The sequence below is a fragment of the Arachis hypogaea genome, chromosome 12, assembly GCF_003086295.3.
Source record: "Arachis hypogaea cultivar Tifrunner chromosome 12, arahy.Tifrunner.gnm2.J5K5, whole genome shotgun sequence".
Classification (NCBI taxonomy): Eukaryota; Viridiplantae; Streptophyta; class Magnoliopsida; order Fabales; family Fabaceae; genus Arachis; species Arachis hypogaea.
In genome coordinates, this window is record NC_092047.1 from 103,157,204 (window position 1) to 103,178,631 (window position 21,428).

The window sequence follows — 21,428 nt, forward strand, 5'->3', positions numbered from 1 at the left end:
GTGAGATATAAGCTCATTTAAGGACCAAGTGTCATTCAGAGTGTTATAACTCACTTTGAATTGCCCAAAGTGTGCAGGAAGGGAAACCAAAATGAAATGCACGAGTAAGTCTTCAGACAACTCTAACTTTAGTGCTTTCAATTTTGAAGCAAGATGAGACATTTTCATAATGTACTCCCTTATGTTCCCTTTATACCTCATGGAGACAAGTTTGCTCAAAAGGCTACTTGCCTCCACCTTTTTATTCTTAGCAAAGAATTTTTTAATATCTTTCAAGAGCTGTTTGGCATCTTTATCCTCAGTAATTGGGTCTCGAAACGCCTCAAAAATTGAGCGTTTTATGATCATAATGCTCATTCGATTGGATCTCTCTCACTTCTCTATTTTCACCTCATTGAGATTTTCTGGAATGGAAGTGGGTTTCTCCTCTCGAAAAACTATATCCAGATCCATACAACCGAGGACAATTTCCACGGTATCCTTCCAAACCTTAAAGTTTGAACCATTCAGCATAGGAATACTGCTAATTTGTGCAGAAACATTGGTAGCTGAGGCCATAGTTTTTTTATTAGAACAAAAAACATGCAGTAAACATTAGTTAAATAATGGAAAAAAATTTATATTGAGATATCTAGAACAACATTAATTTTTAATCTTTGGATAGAAAAATTAACTGTAAGTGATACTCTCATTGCAGTAATCAAATATTATCAAAATTCCTGTCACTCATTAAGCCTTTCTTTGTACCGACTGAATGCGCACATGGAAACTTGAACTTCGCAACCTATTTATTACCGCATATATTTTCTATTAATTGGCCAAATAATAACCATCCTTTGAGCCGATTATTAATCGCATAATTAATAGAAAATAAACAAAAGTGTGCAATGCTTATTATTTAAACTTGGTCGATTATTGTTTGCATAAATAATAAGCATTACTTTATTCTTAATTAGCTATCCAAACATGTATTTAGCATCAATATGTGTATGTAATTCGGCCAAATATAGACCTTCCTTTAGGCTGACCAATATTCGCATGAATTATATATCAACATATTCCTAAAGCTTTAAATAAATCAATTTTCACAAAAGAGGTTACTTTGGCAGCATAATGTTCAATCAATTTATTTCAAAATAATATCTTTATAAAATAGGTGGGTATAATAATCCAAATTGTTACTAGTTTTCTTATGTAACAATTAAATAAATATTTAAATCACAAGAAGAATTAAATCTTATTGGCGTCTTTTTCGAACCTTAAAAAAACGTGATTATAACTGTGCAACAAATTCATGTGCCAAAAAATTTTTGATCCATTAAGATTAGAATCAATCATTATAATTTCTTAATGATTTAATCATAGATGGCTCTAATACCATTTGTTGGAATTTTCACAGAATTTCTTAACCCAAAGATTATCCATGTTAAATCATTAAGAAAGAAAATACTTGAATGCGGAAGCGTACCTGAATTCATAAACATGAATCATGATTGGAAGAGTTTGGATCTTGTGGTTCTTTCGATCTTTCTCAACCAAAACCTTCTGTATTTATAGGCGGATGAATTGCAACTTCTCTAATGGGAAAAGAGTTGCTGGGGCGGGTTTGGTATATTAGGGACCGAAACCTTGAAGGCACTATTTATATTTGAGCATGACACTCATTAAACCCTAAAATTTAAATAAAAATAGTATCTAAAATTCAAAAGATAATATATCTAAAATCCAAAAGATAATATCTGATTTTATTCTCATTTAATTTCAAATCAAAAGTAATTATGACTTATTCAATTTAGCATTTATAACAATAAATGAGATTACCACTGTATAAATTATTTAATTTAAAATAGTGTAATTTGTAATTATAATTAATATATGTACGTATTACCTACAAATAAATTAAAAAATTAAATAATTTTCTACCAATAACACAACAAATTCATATACTTTATCAATTTTCATTAATAGCATGTTATAACAGGCATATCACAGATTTATAGTAGCCATTCTCATGCAAAGGCAAAACAATGATACTAGTTAAATAATACTCTTGTTTTCTTTCTAATGATACGGGGCACAAATATACAGTGTCAAGTAGCGACTAGGGGTGCACATAGACCGGATGAAACCGGGTTTGATGTGATTCAGATTCGGTCTGAAATATACATCGAGTCTATTTATTAGACTCGAATTCGACCCTAGACCCAATGAAACCAATACACTTTCGGGCCACAATTATACTGGGTGAAAACCAGGTAAAAACCGGGCCGTTAACATTAGATTACGTTGATACCTTCTTGTAAGCTAGCATATAAAAATATCCAAATTTTCAAGACTCCAACCATTATTTAACATGGTAAAATTCACTTAGAAAAATATAACAAGAACCAACCCTTCTTCAAAATTAAAGCATAACCACAATCAATACTAAAGCAAAACCACAATCAATACTAATATTGTCTAATAATACCAAATATTTAAATCAATAGAAATAACACAATATTATGCATTAGTCTAAAGTCTTATGCATTCTAAATATAAAACATTAACTTATAGTCTTATAATGACTAATAACACAAAATATTAAGGTTTACAATACTTAAATTCCACATAAGAATAGTCATGATCCATTACTAATAACACAAAATATTAATTGTGTATGATGACCGGACCACCAGGCCGACTTCGGGTGACCAGAGTTATGGCCCAGACCCGACCCGAAATAATGACCGAGTCTATTTTTGAGACCCTTACCCAATCCTAAACCCGATGAAATCACACAAAATTAGCCCCTAAAGTATTCGGGACCGGGCCAGACCTTCAGACCTTCAGACCGGGCCGGATCATATGCACCCCTAGTAGCGACTAACTTCTTTTTGGTTCTAGAAAGAGCCGACTGGTCGTAAAATCCGTCAGCAATTGATTTTATTGGTCACAAAAACTGTTCGCTATTTAAAATTTTTTTTGTAGTGCCTTAACCCTTTAAATTTAAACCAAAAACTAATAATAATAATAATAATAATAATAATAATAATAATAATAATAATAATTTCTTTTTTGTTTAGAAATGAAAATCTTCATTAATTAGTTTTATAGTTATCTAAATTTTTTCAAATAGAGCATTATCTTAATCCTGTTCATTTTAATTTTATTCTTTTTAAACTCATCTAAAATAAGACCCTGATAACACTCGTGATAACACTCGAGCCACACATGCTCATCATCTTCGTAATTTTGCAAACCAAAATAAGAAACAGGTCTATATACACACAAAAAAAGTCCAATACTAAAATAATAGTAATTATATTCATATTAATCCCACTAAATCAATCCATTTTGAGAAAGTATAGGGAACCAATGAAATATTTGTACAATGTGTACAATAGAGGTTTATCTTTTCCTATCAGTTGAAACTTTTAGGATGAGTGGTATCATAATATGGTATCAGTGCTCTAGATTCAAAAGGTTAAGAGTTTGATCCTTGGTGAACACCACTAGCAGGACTCATCCACTTTTTATTGATAAATTTTGCTTCTACTGCATTCTAGTATCAGTCAACGTACAATGGTTCTAGCCCTGTAGCATCCGCCAATGACTCAAAAGAATAATGTTTTTTTTTTAGTCCTGCTAGGGAGCCAATGGCTTATTTGTACAATGTGTATAATGGACTATACGAGTTACAAAATGAACATCACCCATAATATTGAGAATAATCATTCGGGTACTAAGGATAATACATCTCATATCATAAACCACTCATCCCAAAAAAGTTAAGCTGATTTTGGAGTTCACCAAGGATCAAACTCTTGACCTTTAGGATTTAGAGCTCTAATACTATGTCATGATATCACTCATCCCAGAAGCTTACGCTGATGGAAAAAGGTAACTCTAATACTCCCTAAACCTCCATTGTGCGCATTATACAAATATTTCATTCGCTCTCCATATTTTTCCTTTTTTTTTTTGGTAAAAAAAGAATAATGTTTTAACTTTGAAGTGCTGTGAGCATTTCCCGTGGCCACTTTCGTGTTTGGGCATTATTGCACATTTGCACTTATAGAGTAGGTCCAATTAAAAAAAAAAAATTCCAGTTCAAATATTGGATTGAAGATGTATTTTTATGACAAAAAAAAGTATTTTATTTTATTTTTTTCATTTTTATTTTCCAAGTGGAATATTTTATAAAAAGTATTTTATTTTTTTCATTTTTATTTTCCAAGTGGAATATTTTTATCAGTGTATCAAAATTAAACTTTTGTTATAAATGTAACAAGTAGGATTTTTCGTGCTAATATGATATTTATATAATAGAATCGGTCTCGTTCGAAAAAAATAATAAAATTCAATCAACAAATGAAAATTTTACAAATACAAAAAATAGAGTTATATATTTAAAATAATAAAATTACAAATTCAGAATCTATAATTATTAATTGTTGACTATTTTTCATAATCTCTATGTATTTGTCCTAATACTTAAATCATTCTTACTACTTTCCCTTTTCCTACAACCCATGATCTATGCTTCGTTGTAAACTTAGAAGGGCATCACCTTAAAAGATCTTAGAAAAAAAAGAATCATTTCAATAGTTTAATTTAATTATTGTCGTTTTCCTTTTTCTCTTCACTTTTTCAACAAAGATTGACTGAATATGAACCAAAGAACCACTGCTAACTTATTAAAAGAAGGTTATGTACTCTGTATTCGACCATTTTGAAGGTAAAATTTCTTTTTTCTCGTCACTTTTTCATATCACTTTTCAATGCAAAAAAGAAGGGGAAAAGCCGTGTCATGCTTAGATGGTTAGATTCTATATTCATCAATTATCATCAGTTTTAGTTATTTACTAGTTTAGTTTTAGTTTCAGTTTGTTAAATAATATTCATCTTAGTTTAACAGTTATGTCATTTATGAATCCAAAAGCACTTTTGTCCGGAATTGACTTTAGGATTACGTCTTATAATTGTGGAATATAGATTTGTAGGATTGAGACACAAATTTGCGGGGCATCTTTCCAGTCCAGGTTAGCATTTTTATTATAATAGAGATGTATCTGCAAAAGACTTCGTTGATCAAATTAGGTCTAATAGATATAATGATTAGAATTATTGGATCGCATATCTTAAGTGTGTGTTAAACTTTTATTTAAAATGTTTTGAGAGGGATCCTAATAGAGAAAATAATTCGAATAGGCTTATATGAAATTTATCCAAAATTCTATGTGAATATATTTAAACAGTGTAATTAAATATGTTTTAAATATTATTTTTTATTCAATCTCTAAAATTAATACTTAAAAGTATGTATTTAAATTAATTAAATAATAATAAATTCTCAAAAAAGTTTACTAAAGACTAAAAATTAAAAAACAACTAACATTTCTCATATCTAAATTGCATCTGTTATTTATGAGCTGACATGCCTTTAGTAAAAAGGTCCAATCTAAGAATTGAACCATAATTTTGATTCTATATACTTACACATTTAAAATCGTTCATTCTTGTCATGATAATTATTGAAGTTCTTACGATTAATTTTTATATTTGCTTACCACTTATTAGCATATTAAGTAGTGTGGGTGGATTTCTAACTCAAATATAGTCCACAAATTAAATGAAAATAAATATAAAAAAAAAAGTTATTATAAGCTGAAAGAAAAGTAGGAGAGAAAGAGTGCATTCCAAACAAGAAAAAGAAAAGAAATAGAGAGGTAGAGGAGAAGAACATCGACAAAGAGAAGAAAAATGAAAAAGAAAATAGTGCTATTTTGATCATATTAAATTGGTATGTTTATTCTATTTTTTATGGAATTTGAGTATAGAGATGAATATTAAAATATAATTTGTTAGTTGTATTATTTTTTTATTATTTTTTGTCTAACTTAAAATATTTATTTTGTGTAAGATTTATGTCAATTCATCAATTTTAATGATGTATTTTGTTGATGGTTGAGTTTTTAATGTTATTAAAAAAACTGATTATATATATCCATTATTTTGATAATAAAAAATTTTATTAAACTAGATTCCATAAATTTTTGTTTTTCTTTTGAAAATTTTTTTCATAATAAAAATTTAAGTATCTAATATGTTAATTTCTATTATTATATTTGCTATTTAGATTTTAGAGTATTTTTAATATTGACTATTCAATTACACAAATTATAAAAAAATTACATTAGGTGTTTTTACTGTAAGATAGATTTTTATCTGAACTTCAGATTTTTCCAACAATTAGATATCCCTCGTCAATCCAAAGATATTTCCACAAACTTTCAAATAATTTCATTGAAACTCTGTTGTGCTAAACTAATAATTAACTTGGTGAGCGTAATTGTGCTATAACAATCACGGAAGACAGTTCACTTTCATCATCACAGCAATATTATTTCGCCCATAAAAGTCAAAAACTTGATGTGATTATTATATATAAACACTGCAATAATTAAGATACAAGTGTATAATTCGTAACAAGTGACATTTAATTTCTTTAAAAGTTATAGCAAACAAGCGATGACATCTATATATAGTTAAACATTTTTTTTCCCTTTCAAATCAACTAGTTGAGCGAAATCATATATATCCGATTGCCACCATCATTAGCTAGAACTGCTTCATGATATTATCTTTAATTAATATATTATTACAATGCAAAAAAGACGGAAAAGGAAAATTTCCTGTTAAAAAAAAAGTTTGTGTACCACCCGAATTCTCTCACATTGTGTCAACACCTAATTTATTTTGAATTTTCGAAAAACTCTCATTTCAATTCTTGTATTTTTCACTGTTGGACATAATAAGGATGTTATGTTAGCATGTTGGGTGGAATTTTTTTGTCCTACTAAACCTATTCATTTAATTAGCAGCTAGGTTGGATTGGGTGACTTTTGCAATTTCTTTCTTTCAACCCTAATCAATCCAACCCATTTAAAGTGAGTTGGTTTGGGTGGAGTTCACTAGTTTAGTATCTTAAATGTTACTATTCATCTATCCTTTTTTTTAAAAAAATGTCTTTTACTTTTTAGATTTATTAATAATTAATGCATTTAGAATTTTAGATAGAAGAATTGTTTAAATACCTTAATTTTTGAATAACCCTTAAAAAAGAGACACTTATTTGAGAAAAAAGGAAACATTTTTTATATACATTTAAAAAATTTTTTATTAAATAAAAAATGATATAATTAAATTTTTATAATTTAATTAATAAATTAATTTTAATGTACTGACAATTCAAACTATTTTATACTATCATTCAATCACATCCGTTCGTTTAAATAACTATTCATACGTTAATTATTAAAAATAATTATTTTTATTGACATAAATTAACGTAATTAAATGTATATATAAAACTAAAACTCTTTTACACCATCAGAATAATAAAATTAAATTCATCATAATATGATAACAAAGTCTATATATTTAATTAGAGAATTATCTACTAATAATAATAATAATAATAATAATAATAATAATAATAATAATTGTTCTGTTACTCAATCATTGGCCCACAAACCGCATATATCTCGAAATCTGGTATAACTGGCCGATACCTTCTCTAACAAACTCTCTACTCAGACTATCACCATCCTAACAAATGCGGATAATAACAAACCATGGACCCCGTCAAACTTGCAACAAAGATACGAATAACTAACCTAACCCAAATAACAAACCACTCGAACAACTCGTTATATATACTGGTGAGCTAATAATCTAAAGGTACGCAATTTATTCTAATTCCATTCTGAACTTTCTCACACTCATACTTACTTGAGCGTTGGAGTCCCTTTGCAAGTATCCAACGCCGCCTCCCCACGAGAAGACGACGTTCCACACCCTTTACTCCAAGGAAAGCCAGTTCAAGCGTCAGCAGAACGAGCTATACCTCGGAGTCCACTTTCACACGGGAACATTTAGCGCCCACCATGGGGCCCGATTTTATTCTAACCCCACAACTTTTTATTTCATATATCAGTATACTCTCTTTTGTAGGTTACGGCGCATGGCGGATGAGCACAACCACGTTCCTTCAAACACCAACCAGCCCGAGCTCCTGGCAATCAATGAGGCCCTCAGAGCCGAGAATCAAAGAATGGCTGAGCTCCTGCGCCAAAGACAACAAGACCACAACAAAGGGGGAGAACACAGAAACACGGAAAGCAAGGACAACGATGACGAACACACCTCGGAAAACTAAACACACCATCCCTAAGACCACAAAAACAGCCACCAAAAGAACCAACCCCTTCACAAAAGAAGTTATGAGCTTTGACATGCTCAAAAACTTCACCCTACCTTCAACCCTAAAACCCTACCAAGGAATAGGAGACCCAAACGTCTACGTCACCAAATTCCACGCCATGATTTCATGAACAAAGAATCCAATCTGATTCTATGCCGAACCTTCCCAACCTTCCTGGATGGAGCCGCCTTAATCTGGTTCTCCAACCTACCCGAAGGTTCCATCTCAAATTTTGATGAGCTAGCCGACCAGTTCGTCAACCACTTCGCTGCATCCAAAATATACGTCCACAATTCTGATTACTTGAGCACCATCAAACAAGGACCGAACGAAAGCCTGAAAGACTACATGACCAGATTCGCCGAAGCAACCAACGAGATACCCAATTTAAACCCCGAAGTCCACCTCCATGCCCTAAAAAGTGGTCTTCACCCAGGGAAATTCCAAGAATCTATAGTCATAGCAAAGCCAAAAACCCTGGCCGAATTCCGAGAAAAAGCAACAACTCAGATCGAAATTGAAGAATTCCGAGCACTGCGAAGGGCCGAAAAAACCGCCCTAAACAGGGAAGAGGAAAGACGAAACAGGCACTCAGCTATCAGAACAGATCAAAGATTGTTCAGACTAACACCCAAATTCGACAGCTACACCCCTTTTAATGCAAAAAGAGAGGACATTATAAAGGACATCCTGCACTCGAAGCTCATCAAACCACCAAACAGGGCCGTCACATACCAAGACCAACGACACGTTGACAAATCCAAGTATTGCGCTTTCCACCAAAAGTACGGCCACACCACAGATGACTGCATAATAGCAAAAGATATCCTCGAGAAGCTGGCCCGCCAGGGACTGTTGGACAAATATATTGGCAGCCGAGGACGAAAGTGGAACACAGAAGACCTCGGCCAGCAATCCAAAACAACTGACAATTTTCGAGACAAAGGGAAGAAGGTAGATAGTGATATCAATCCACCACACAGAATAATAAATTGCATTTCTGGTGGTTTTGCAGGTTGCGGATGTACAAGCTCGGCAAGAAAAAGGTCATACCGAGCTATGATGACGATGACAGAATCAACTCCATCCCAACCTATCAACAGGGACAAGCCAGAAATTTCCTTCATCCCAAAAGACTATAAGGCAAATGATCAAAACCTGGACGACCCAGTCGTCATCAAAGCACAGGTCGGAGAACCACTGGTAAAGAAAATCCTGATGGATCCAGGAAGCAGCGTGGACGTGCTGTTCTATTCAACATTCCAAAAAATGAAACTGAGTAACAAGAACCTCCAACCCTCATCAGGAGAACTGGTATGTTTCTCAGGTGAGTGTGTCTCCATTTGAGGATAAAACAATAGATATGCAGTACCTTGTCGTGGATTGCAAAAGCCCTTATAATATCAATCTAGGCAGACCATCCTTGAATACATTCAATGCTATTGTTTCTACTGTGAATTTGTGTGTTAAGTTCCTTTCACAGGATAACAAAGTTATTACTATCCACAGAGACCAGAAAGAGGCCAGACAGTGCTATAACGCCAGCCTGAAAAATGAACAGTCAAAGCAACCCGAACAGCAATATGTCCAAGCAGTATATAACTCGGATCAACTACCTCCCCTGGCCGATCTGGATCCCAGAACTAACTATCAAGAAAGGCCGATGCCAACAGATGACCTCACTAAAATTCAGTTAACAACCGAGGAAGGAAAATACACATACCTCGGCAACGCACTAGGAAATGATGAACAAAACCAGGTAGCCGGGATATTAAGACAAAACGTTGATCTGTTCGCATGGACCCCAGCAGATATGCCAGGGATAGATCCCAACGTCATCTGTCACAAGTTAGCCATCAACCCATCAATCTGGCCTATAGCTAAAAAAAAAAGACATCTCGGCATTGACAAAAGGGCGGCCTCCCTAGAGGAGACCCAAAAACTACTCAACACTGGTTTCATCAAGGAGCTCAGATACTCCACCTGGCTGGCCAACGTGGTATTAATGGTAAAGAAAAACAATGGTAAGTGGAGGATGTGTGTGGACTATACAAACCTCAACAAGGCCTGTCCAATGGACGCATACCCCCTCCCATGCATTGACAAACTCGTTGATAGTTCCTCTGGTTCTCAATGTCTAAGTTTTATGGATGCCTATTCCGGCTATAACCAAATCTTAATGCATCAGGCTGACCAAGATAAGACTACTTTTATTACTGATAATGGCAATTTTTGTTATAAGTTTATGCCGTTTAGACTCAAAAATGCAGGTGCTACTTACCAAAGGCTCATGGACAAAATCTTCATAAATCAAATCGGGCGGAACATCGAGGTCTATGTCGATGACATGGTGGCAAAATCAACACATACAACAAACCACGTCAACGATCTAACAGAGATATTCCAACAACTTCGAAGGTACAACATGAAGCTCAACCCAGAAAATGTGCCTTTAGAGTACAAAGCGAAAAATTCTTCGGCTTCATGCTAACTTGCCGAGGCATTGAAGCAAATTCCGAAAAATGCCAAGCAATTCTAAGCATGAGGAGCCCAACAACAGTCAAGGAAGTACAATAACTAACAGGATGACTTGCAGCATTGGCCAGGTTCCTGCCTCGTATAGCCCACCGATCACATCATTTTTTCAAAAGTCTAAGGAAACAAGAATAGTTCAATTGGACCGAAGAATGCAAAATCGCTTTCACCAAGCTCAAAGCCATACTTTCAGCACCTCCAATCCTCCAAACCCCAGAGGCTGGTAAACCACTCTATCTCTATTTATCTATAACTAACCATGCCACTAGTTCTGTTTTAGTAACAGAAACAGGAAAGCAATAACACCTGGTATACTTCGTCAGCAAATTCCTCCAGAACGCTGAGGTTCGATACCCGAAAATAGAAAAGCTGGATCTAGCTCTTGTGAAAACAGCCAGACGCTTACGACACTACTTCCAAAGCCATACCATTGTGGTCAGAACCGAACAACCCTTAAGATAAATACTGACGAAGCCTGAACTAGCAGGAAGATTAATCAAATGCGACTCCCTCCTTGTGGTACAACAGGTAACAGGTAATTTCCAGGTAAAAGACCCATTATTAGAAAAATACAACACCATCGTTAATAACCTCGTCAGTAATTTTCAAAAGTTTAATATATCCCACATACCTCAGGAACAAAATGATAGAGCAGATATTCTTTTAAAATTAGCAACAAGAAGAAGTCAAACTGCAACACCTATCTTATCTCAACTAACACTCGAAGAGCCTAATGTTATGCTAACATCAATTTCGAGTATTTCGCAGGAAGATGACTGGAGATCACCCTTCATAACTTACTTGCAAACAGGTAACATCCCCAACAACATCCAAAATCAACGAAAGTTCAAACGAAGAGCAAGTTTCTACACAATGCTCGGAATCGAATTATACAAAAGAGGATTCACAAGACCTCTCCTAAGATGCTTAAGCACGGCAGAAGCCAAGCTAGCAATAGATGAAGTCTATGAAGGAGTCTGTGGTACACACATCGGTGGCCGAAGTTTAGCTGCCAAAATCCTCCCAGCCGGTTACTACTGGCCGACGTTACAATAAGACTGCATGCATAAAGTTAAACATTGCGATCACTGCCAACGTCATGCACCAATCATTCATAACCCAGCCGAGCAGTTACATACATCCGAGATATGGTGGCCGTTCAACAAATGGGGGCTAGATATCCTCGGACCGTTTCCACCTGCTCCAGGCCAGTTTAAATTTTTAATTGTCGCCATATATCACTTTACAAAATGGATAGAGACTACACCATTGGCAAAAATCACTTCCGAAAAAATGATTTCTTTCGTATGGAAAAACATACTATGCCAGTTTGGTATTTCTCAATTCATTATTACCGATAACGGTGGACAATTTATAGATCAAAAGTTCACAAATTTCTTACAAAACTTCAAAATAGTTCAACAATTCTCTTCTGTCGAACATCCACAAACTAACGGTTTAGCCAAAGCTGCCAATAAGATCATTTTGCAGGGCCTTTAAAAGAAGCTCGACGACTCAAAAGGAGAATGGGCCGAGCTTATTCCTGAAGTACTATGGAGCTATAACACAACAGAACAATCATCAACAAGGGAAATCCCCTTCAGGCTGGTCTATGGATGCGATGCCATGATACCCACTGAGGCATCTCTACAAAACACCAGAACTACAAACATAAATGAGAGCAACAACATCGAAAATAGAAAGGCTGAGCTCGACCTCGTAGAAGAGGAACGCGACAAATCAGCATTACATCAACTAGCAACCAAGCGGGCTATAGCTCGGAAATACAATAAGAAACTCAAGCCGATGACTTTCACGGAAGGGGATCTCGTTCTCAGGAAAGTTGAAGACATACGAAAGCCACAAGGACATGGCAAGCTAAGCGCTAACTGGGAAGGCCCCTTTCGAATCCAGAAGATATCGGTAAAGGAGCATACAAAATACAAAAGCTCGACGGAACTATCCTACCAAACACCTGGAACACATCATCCCTGAAAATGTACTTTAGCTAACGTATAAGTCGGACACGGTGATGCACTCTTTTTCCTACTACCAGATTTTATCCCTAAGGAGGGTTTTGCTGGAGAGATTTTAATGAGGCACACCACCCCGAATTTTTCCAATGCATTATACTACAATCTAAATAAACAACTATCTTCCACTTGCGTGACTACTTCGAACAAACAATACTGACTCTTTGATGTACTCAAACACATCCTTCAAAAATAAAAAAAAATAAAATAAAAACAAAAAACAAAAAAGAAATCAAACGTGATCATGAAACCAAGTTATAACGTTACCAAAACCCCTTTGGGTAAAAGCCAACAGTCCAAAATAAACAAAGCCAAATGGCTACAAAGTCAAAACAGTATATATCATTTCACAACTCTACCAACATTGCCAAAGACGGAAGACTAAATCAAACAGCGCAACACTCCACCAAAACCCTAACATATCATACAAATATGAACAAAACCACGCAAGCTTATACCAAAACAAATCCTCATACGAGGAAATATTATACTAACATGTTCAAAAGTATCCAAACAAGCGTTGAAAATGCACAGAACCAAAATGCAAATTGTTCAAAAAGTACAAGAACAGACAAAGTACAAAATCAAACTAATCCATTACAATTTAAACATCAGGGTTTTCACCCTCACCCTCAACACCATCCTTGTCCTCCACCAACTCATCACCAACAACTACCTTACAAGGATCCATCTTCAACAAGTCAGCAGCAGGCGCCAGAAGCCTCGCTTGATCAACAGCCCTCTCAAACCCAACCGAAAACATCTCCAAACCGTGATCTTCCTTCTCAGTCTCAGCCTGTTTTTTCTCTACGCCAAGCACCACAAGTCTAGTTTCAAGGGACATATTCTTTTCCTTTAATTCCTTCTCAGAATTCTCACAAGTCGTCAACCTCTCATGCAACGAATTGACCAAGTCAAGAGCATCACGCAGCTTGCTTGACTTCTCCACATTCTCCTGTATCAGCTGAGTCATGGAAGCTTTATCAAACGAGTCTTGAGCATGTTTAAGCTCCTGAGTCCGACCAATACACATCAAACAAACTCCCAGTACCTGAATAACATAGAAACAATCCCAATCAAGCAAACAACACAAAAGGAAGCTAAAACACAGAAATAATCGAGAATACTGACGAATGAATTTTTGATGGTTTAGAATTCGCAAATGAATTCTCGTTGCAAGTATAGTTTCTAAACCAAACAATAATCCTTTCATACAAAAGATTGTTTGTCACTGAAACAAACCTCTAAAATTATAAAGTGAAGTATTGGACCTCGGGTCGTTCTCCCTAGGATTTGCGATAAAGTGTTCTTGTTATTGGTTATGATGTATGTTTTGGGGTTTTTAGAATAAGAAACAAGAAAAGTAAATGACAATGGAAATGTAAATGACAAATGGTCATGGCAAGGTTCGGTAGTCAAGGATCTCTATCCTTATCACTAACCACAACATGAGAATTGGCAAGGATCAATCCCATTAAATCATCCTCTAACTAGTAAAGGAAAGTCAAATGAGCTATATCAATCCAAGTCCATAAGTCCTAACTCTCCACTAATTGAATTGGTGATAACTAGAGTCAATGGCTCCCAATCATCAATCACTTGGACATTAGTAACTCAAGAGTTCCTAAGTTACCTTCCCAAGCCAAGAGCACTAAAATCTACTCTAACATCCTTCCAAGCATTTCATCAAACACTTGGAAGGCATAAAAGGAAAGCATAGTAAAATTGCAAGGAAAGTAAATCTACACTACTCAATTGCAAGGAACTAACAACAACAATCAAAAGAAACACAATTATTATAAATTACCTCAAATTGAATTGAAAGAGAAGAGAATGAACAAGAGTAGATCTATAACAAAATATAGAAACAACATAAAGGAAATTATAACAAAAGAATAGAGGAATGATGAATGTAACAACAAAGAATTGAGAGATAGAAGAAGATGAAAGCATGAATTAAAACCTAGATCTAAGATTATTGAACTAAACCTAATCCTAATCCTAGAGAGAAGTGAGAGCTTCTCTGTCTAAAACTAACTTTCCCTCCCAAAACTTAAACTAAAACTAAACTAAACTCTAAGTGTCTAAGTATGTTGATTCCTCTTCATTCCTTGGGTTAAATAGCATCAGAAGTGAGTTGGAATTGGGCCTCGAAAGCCCAGAAATCGCCCCCAGCGGATTCACTTTAAGTGGGTCATGTGCGGACATCGACGCGTACGCGTACAGTGCGCGTGTGCGTCGCTTGACAATTTTCCACCCACGCGTACGTGTCATGTGCGCATACGCGTCGCCTTGCGACCTCGTCATTTCACGCGTGCGCGTCTGCTGCGCGTGCGCGTGGAGTGAATTTCTCCTAATCCTTGATTTTCCATGATTTCTCTACTTTGCATGCTTTTCTCTCCATTCGTTTGATCCATTCCTAGCCTTTTCAACCTGAAATCACTAACACACACATCAAGGCATCTAGTGGAATCAAAGGTGAATTCAAATTAATCAATTAGAGGCCTAGAAAGCATGTTTTCACACTTAAGCACAAGTTAGGAGACAATCATGAAACCATGCTATTTCATTGAATAAATGTGGGTAAAAGGTCATAAAATCCCCTAAATCAAGCACAAGATAAATCCTAAATATGGGGTTTATCAACCTCCCCACACTTAAACCAAGCATGCCCTCATGCTTAAGCCAAGAGAGAGCAAAGGGTATCAACATTTATTCAATGTAAACTAACTAGATGCAATCTACCTATATGCAACTATATAAATAAATGCAATTACTTGGTCAAAATAAATCAATTCCCAAGAAGCATATATGCACAAGGGCTAAGGACTAGCAAGTCTAACCCACAATTGGATCGAGCTATTAAATATTTTGCAAACTTGCATGAAAAGTGATGATCATAGGTGGAGACATGTAATTGAGCAATCGAACCCTCACCGGATGTGTTTGCACTCTATTCGCTCAAGTGTTTAGGGTTGATTCACTCAATTCTCCCCTAATCATGCTTTCCAAGATTTGTTTTTCTTCTAACAATCAACATTTATTTCATGCATATATACAATTATCATGAGGTCTTTTTATAGGTTGTAATGGGGCTAGGGTCAAGGTAGGATGCATATTTGATTAAGTGGGCTAGAAAATTGAATCTTTGATAAGCTTAAACTTCCCACCTAACCTATGACAACCTATACAATTAAGTTCTAACCTAACTACCCATTCTTTACTTTTTAACATACTCATGCATTTTTCTTTTCATTTCACAACACTTATGCATTGATTCTTATTGAACTTTACTTTGGGACATTTTGTCCCCTTTTTATTGTTTCTCTTTTTCTTTTTCTTTTCTTTCTATTTTTTTTCTTTTTTTCTTTTGATATCTACATATATATATATATATATATATATATATATATATATATTTCTTTTTGTTTTCTCATCATCATTTTTTTTCTTTTTGCAATAAAGTATATACAAAAGTATCAATGCATATGGTTTTACATTTAATTAACACATGAGCATGTACCCAATTCCCAATATAGAAATACAAAACAAAAACACCCTTTTCCCAACCAATGTCCTAAGTTTCCCACACTTGAATGATACACACACTCACTAGCCTAAGCTAATCAAAGATTCCAATAAAGGACATTTATTGTTTTTCGCTTTAAGGCTTGTAATGTGCTAAATTAAGAACAAAGCGGGTTAATTGTAGGCTCAAATTGGCTAACAATGGAAGATAAAAGGTAAGGCTATTTGGGTAAGTGAGCTAAATGAAATGATGGCCTCAATCATATAAGTGCATGAATACACAAAATAATGGACATAAAGAATTAAACAAATCAAAGATTACAATCATAGAAAGAGAATAATGCACACAAGAAGGAAAATAAGTGGTTATAAGATGTAACCATACCATTAGGCTCAAATCTCACAAGCTTGTGTTCTTAGCCCAAAAACATGATCCACAATATATATAATTCAAGCAAGTTCTATGAAAAGTTTTCACTCAAATCAATTGAGGTGCCTCATAGAAAAATTTCTTGCGAACTCTTATTATTTTGACTAAGCTTATTATGTATATTCATGCAAAAATTAAGGAAATGTAACAAAAATCCTAAAAGACCTAAAATAAAATGCGAGAGTATTGAGATTAGAAATTTGTCACCCAAAATCGTCGATTGGTCGGACGACCTCTCCACACTTAAAAGTTTGCACCGTCCTCGGTGCACTCAAAGATGAGCAAGGAGTTACGGCGACTCTCCGAAATTGCTGCCTTCAGCTGGTAGGTCAACTGGTTGCTGCGTATTCTTTGTCCCGCTTCCATTTTTGCTTATGGTGCATCGATCATGAAAAATAGAAAATAACACCATAAGATAAGAAAACATAAAAGCACGGAAGCATACATTGTTGGAATGAGGTAAATCACCAGAATTGAGTGAGTGAATTAGTGTGACATTAACGAAAGATAGGTGTGTGAATTCTAAGATGCATGCGGTCTTGAACACACACTTGCATAAAAATGATGTCACAAAGAAGAATGCACTTCACTCATCCTAATGTGCTTGAAATGCTCTAAGTAAGCTCGTAAGGTAAAACAAGCATTAAATAAGCATGAGAGCATTCAAGCTAACACATATGGATGTATATGATCAAGAAGCACAATGCATGAAGATAAATGCACAACATCCATCAAGAAATTTCCTAATCAAGGAATAAGATTCAAATCACATGGTGGCCAAATCATGCAATTCAAGAAGAGTTACAAGCTTGAGGGCAATTCTCATCACTTGGTGTTCATAAAAAGTAAGCATGAAAAACTCAAAACCAAGTAGCAAAATAAGACCTCAATCAAGGAATCCAACAATGAACATCTAAAAACATTCATGCTAAAATAGCATTTAGGCAATAGGAAGCAGCAATGTACAGTAAACAAAATCAATAATCTAACACTTATGATGAAAAAGAGAAAATGAAATGAAAACTAAACTAAAACTAAATAACCAACTAACTAACTAACTAATTAACTAACTAAAATAAATGGTTATCAATGGTGTTAGGAAGTGTTGGATGAGTGGCAGGAGAAGGGAAGAAGAAAGGAGAAGGAAGGAAATGGAAAGATGAGAAGAAAAGAAATGTAGTGAAGGAAGGGCATCCACGCATACACGCACATGGCGCGTGCGCGCAGATGGTGGTGCAATGGACGCGACGCGTATGCGCAGGTCACGCATACGCATGCATGGAAAACCAGAGAAGGAACGCGTCCGTGCGGGTCGATTTGTGCTTCAGGCATAACGTTGGCGCAGTGTGGGCGAAACTCTCTGAAAAATGGCTGGGAGGTGGGATTACGCGTACGCGCACATGGCGCGTGTGCGTGGATTGGCGAAAATGCTTGGTGCACGCGTGCACGTGAGGTGCGCGTACGCATGGATGGTGCTCTGTTTTTCAAAAATTTTCTATGTTTTTGCACCAATCCAAGCATTCTAAACCTCCAAACAGCTACCAAAATACCATAAAACCTTAGTTAACATGTTAAACTATCAACTAAACTCAACAAATCAATTAAAACTTGAATTTAAACTAATTCTACCAATATTTACAAAAGAGAAAATGAAAAGATTTTACTATGGTGGGGTGTCTCCCACCTAGCACTTTTGTTTATTGTCCTTAAGTTGGACTTATGGGGAGCTCTTCTCAAGGTGGCTTGTGCTTAAAGCTATCTTTGAACATCCACTAATGCTTGGTCCTCCATTGTGCCCCAAGATTCCTTATTTGTTGCACCAAGTGTTGATGGAGTTCTTCACAAGCTTGCGGCTCCCAAAATTGATTCTTCTTGTGCGATCCGGGATCCCACACTTTATTTTCACACCCGTCTTGAAGTTGATCATTATTAGTCCATCTAGGTGGCATGACTTTAGAATTCTCATGTAAGCGACCAAACATCCTCCTAGACCCAAGCGATCTAGCTCTATACCAACCCTCACAATGCCAGCCATTAACCATCTCCCTCTTGCTCTTAAAGCCACATATATTTCTAAGTTGACCATCCATCTTAAGCAAACCATATTCAAGTGGGATAATGAAGCTTAGAGATAGGAGGTTTACCCACTTGAATGAGAGAATGGATGGTGATGGCTTGGGGAGAGGTGCCTCCAATATCCTTACAAGCTCTACTCCCTTGTGGTCTTCTTTATCAATCTCCACCTCTTTACAAACTACTTCACTTTCAATCCTTTGTTCGTCAATTTCATCTAACTCTTCTCCATCACTCAAATCATAAATGGGAGGAAGAGAAAAATCTACCTCCACATTGCTTTCTATTTCATTGGGAGAAGGTTCTTCATTTGCAAAGGATTCACCACCGAGTAGGTTTGATGCATGATCTTCGTCACCAAGGGAACTCAATTCTTGCTTCATTCCCTCCAATTCTTCATTCAAAAATTATTTTGGAGGTTGTGCACTCTCCTCCTCAATATCAAATTCGGTCTTCTTGGAGAGGTCTTCTTCAACTTTAGGTTTCCAAGGAGGTTTCGCGTCTCCTAGGTCTTCAACCACTTCTTCAATTTCTTCAATGATCATAGGCTCCTCCAATTGCTCTAACATAAAATAACATCCCTCATTTTCCACCGGAGTTTCCAATCTCTCCTTCATGCTATGCTTTTCAATTAATTCTCCACATGTTATCATGGGAGTGCTTTGAGTGCTCAAGCATTGGGAGGCTAATCGGCATACGACCTCGGTCAAGGTGGCCACAAATTATAGTGTCTCCCTTTGCATTTCTCCTTGCCCTTGAAGTATAAGGCCAAAGATTTCATCCATTGGGAATTGGAGTGGATAAGAGGGTTCATTGTCTTGGAGAAGGGGTTCATAATAGGAAGGTGGTTCTTCTTGGTAAGGGTATGGTGGTGTATATTGAGGTGGTTCTTGGGAGTATTGATATTAGCATGGTGGTTCCATGTATGGCTCATATGGTTCAAAAGGTGGTTGGTATGGTGGATATGGGTCAAGGTCATATGGAGGTGTTTGGTGGAAAGAGGCTTGTGAGTATGGTTGAGGTTCATGTTGAGGATATGATTCGTAGGCATATGGTGGTGGTTCTCGAAAGTCACAAAGAGATTCACCATAGCCATTTGATTGGTGTGCATCATAGAATGGCTCTTGTTCATAGTCTATTGGTGGAGGTTGTTGCCATGAAAATTGATCATATGCATATGGCTCCTCCCACCATTGATTGTCCCATCCTTGATACACATCTTCATTGTAGCTCCCATTTCCTACAACATAGTTAGAACCAAACTCATAGCCAAAGTGAGAATTCATGATAGCAAGAGAAAATGAAAGCAAAATCAAATAAGAAGTAAGAAAATTAAATCCTAAAACTAGCAAGAACTAATGAAGAAGCAAAAGGCAAACCTATTCACAATATTCACATATATACAATAACCAATAACACAACACCATTGCAATTCCCCAGCAACGGCGCCATTTTGATGATTTGATTTTTGACGATTTAGAATTCACAATTGAAGTCTCGTTGCAAGTATAGTTTCTAAACCAAACAATAATCCTTTCATACAAAAGATTGTTTGTCACTAAAACAAACCCTAAAATTATAAACCGTAGTATTGGAACCTCGGGTCGTTCTCTCTAGGAATTGCAATAAAGTGTCTTGTTATTGGTTATGAGGTGTGTTTTGGGGTTTTGAGATAAGAGACATGAAATGTAAATTGCAAAGGAAGTAAACTAATGGCTAAAAAGGTCTTAGCAAAGTTTGGTGGTCAAGGATCTCTATTCTTATCACTAACCACAACATGAGAATTGGCAAGGAAGTAAATGACAATGGAAATGTAAATGACAAACGGTCTTGGCAAGGTTCGGTGGTCAAGGATCTCTATCCTTATCACTAACCACAACATGAGAATTGGCAAGGATCAATCCCATTAAATCATCCTCTAACTAGTAAAGAAAAGTCAAATGAGCTATATCAATCCAAGTCCATAAGTCCTAACTCTCCACTAATTGAATTAGTGAGAACTATAGTCAATGGCTCCCAATCATCAATCACTTGGACATTAGTAACTCAAGAGTTCCTAAGTTACCTTCCCAAGCCAAGAGCACTAAAATCTACTCTAACATCCTTCCAAGCATTTCATCAAACACTTGGAAGGCATAAAAGGAAAGCATAGTAAAATTGCAAGGAAAGTAAATCTACACTACTCAATTGCAAGGAACTAACAACAACAATCAAAAGAAACACCATTATTATAAATTACCTCAAATTGAATTGAAAGAGAAGAAAAGGAACAAGAGTAAATCTACAACAAAATATAGAAACAACATAAAGGAAATTACAACAAAAGAATAGAGGAATGATGAATGTAACAACAAAGAATTGAGAGATAGAAAAAGACGAAAGCATGAATTAAAACCTAGATCTAAGATTATTGAACTAAACCTAATCCTAATCCTAATCCTAGAGAGAAGTGAGAGCTTCTCTCTCTAAAACTAACTTTCCCTCCCAAAACTTAAATTAAAACTAAACTAAACTCTAAGTGTCTAAGTATGTTGATTCCTCTTCATTCCTTGGGTTAAATAGCATCAGAAGTGAGTTGGAA

General features: G+C 35.5%; 1 protein-coding gene across 1 annotated transcript; it reads left to right on the plus strand.

The window, feature by feature from the left end:
* The first annotated feature begins 8,374 nt into the window (after positions 1-8,374).
* LOC140176831 (uncharacterized) lies at positions 8,375-10,739 on the plus strand. The gene is made up of 2 exons (XM_072208385.1): positions 8,375-9,562; positions 9,732-10,739. The coding sequence occupies exons 1-2, from the start codon at positions 8,375-8,377 to the stop codon at positions 10,737-10,739; spliced, it is 2,196 nt and encodes a 731-aa protein (XP_072064486.1).
* Positions 10,740-21,428: the final 10,689 nt, after the last annotated feature.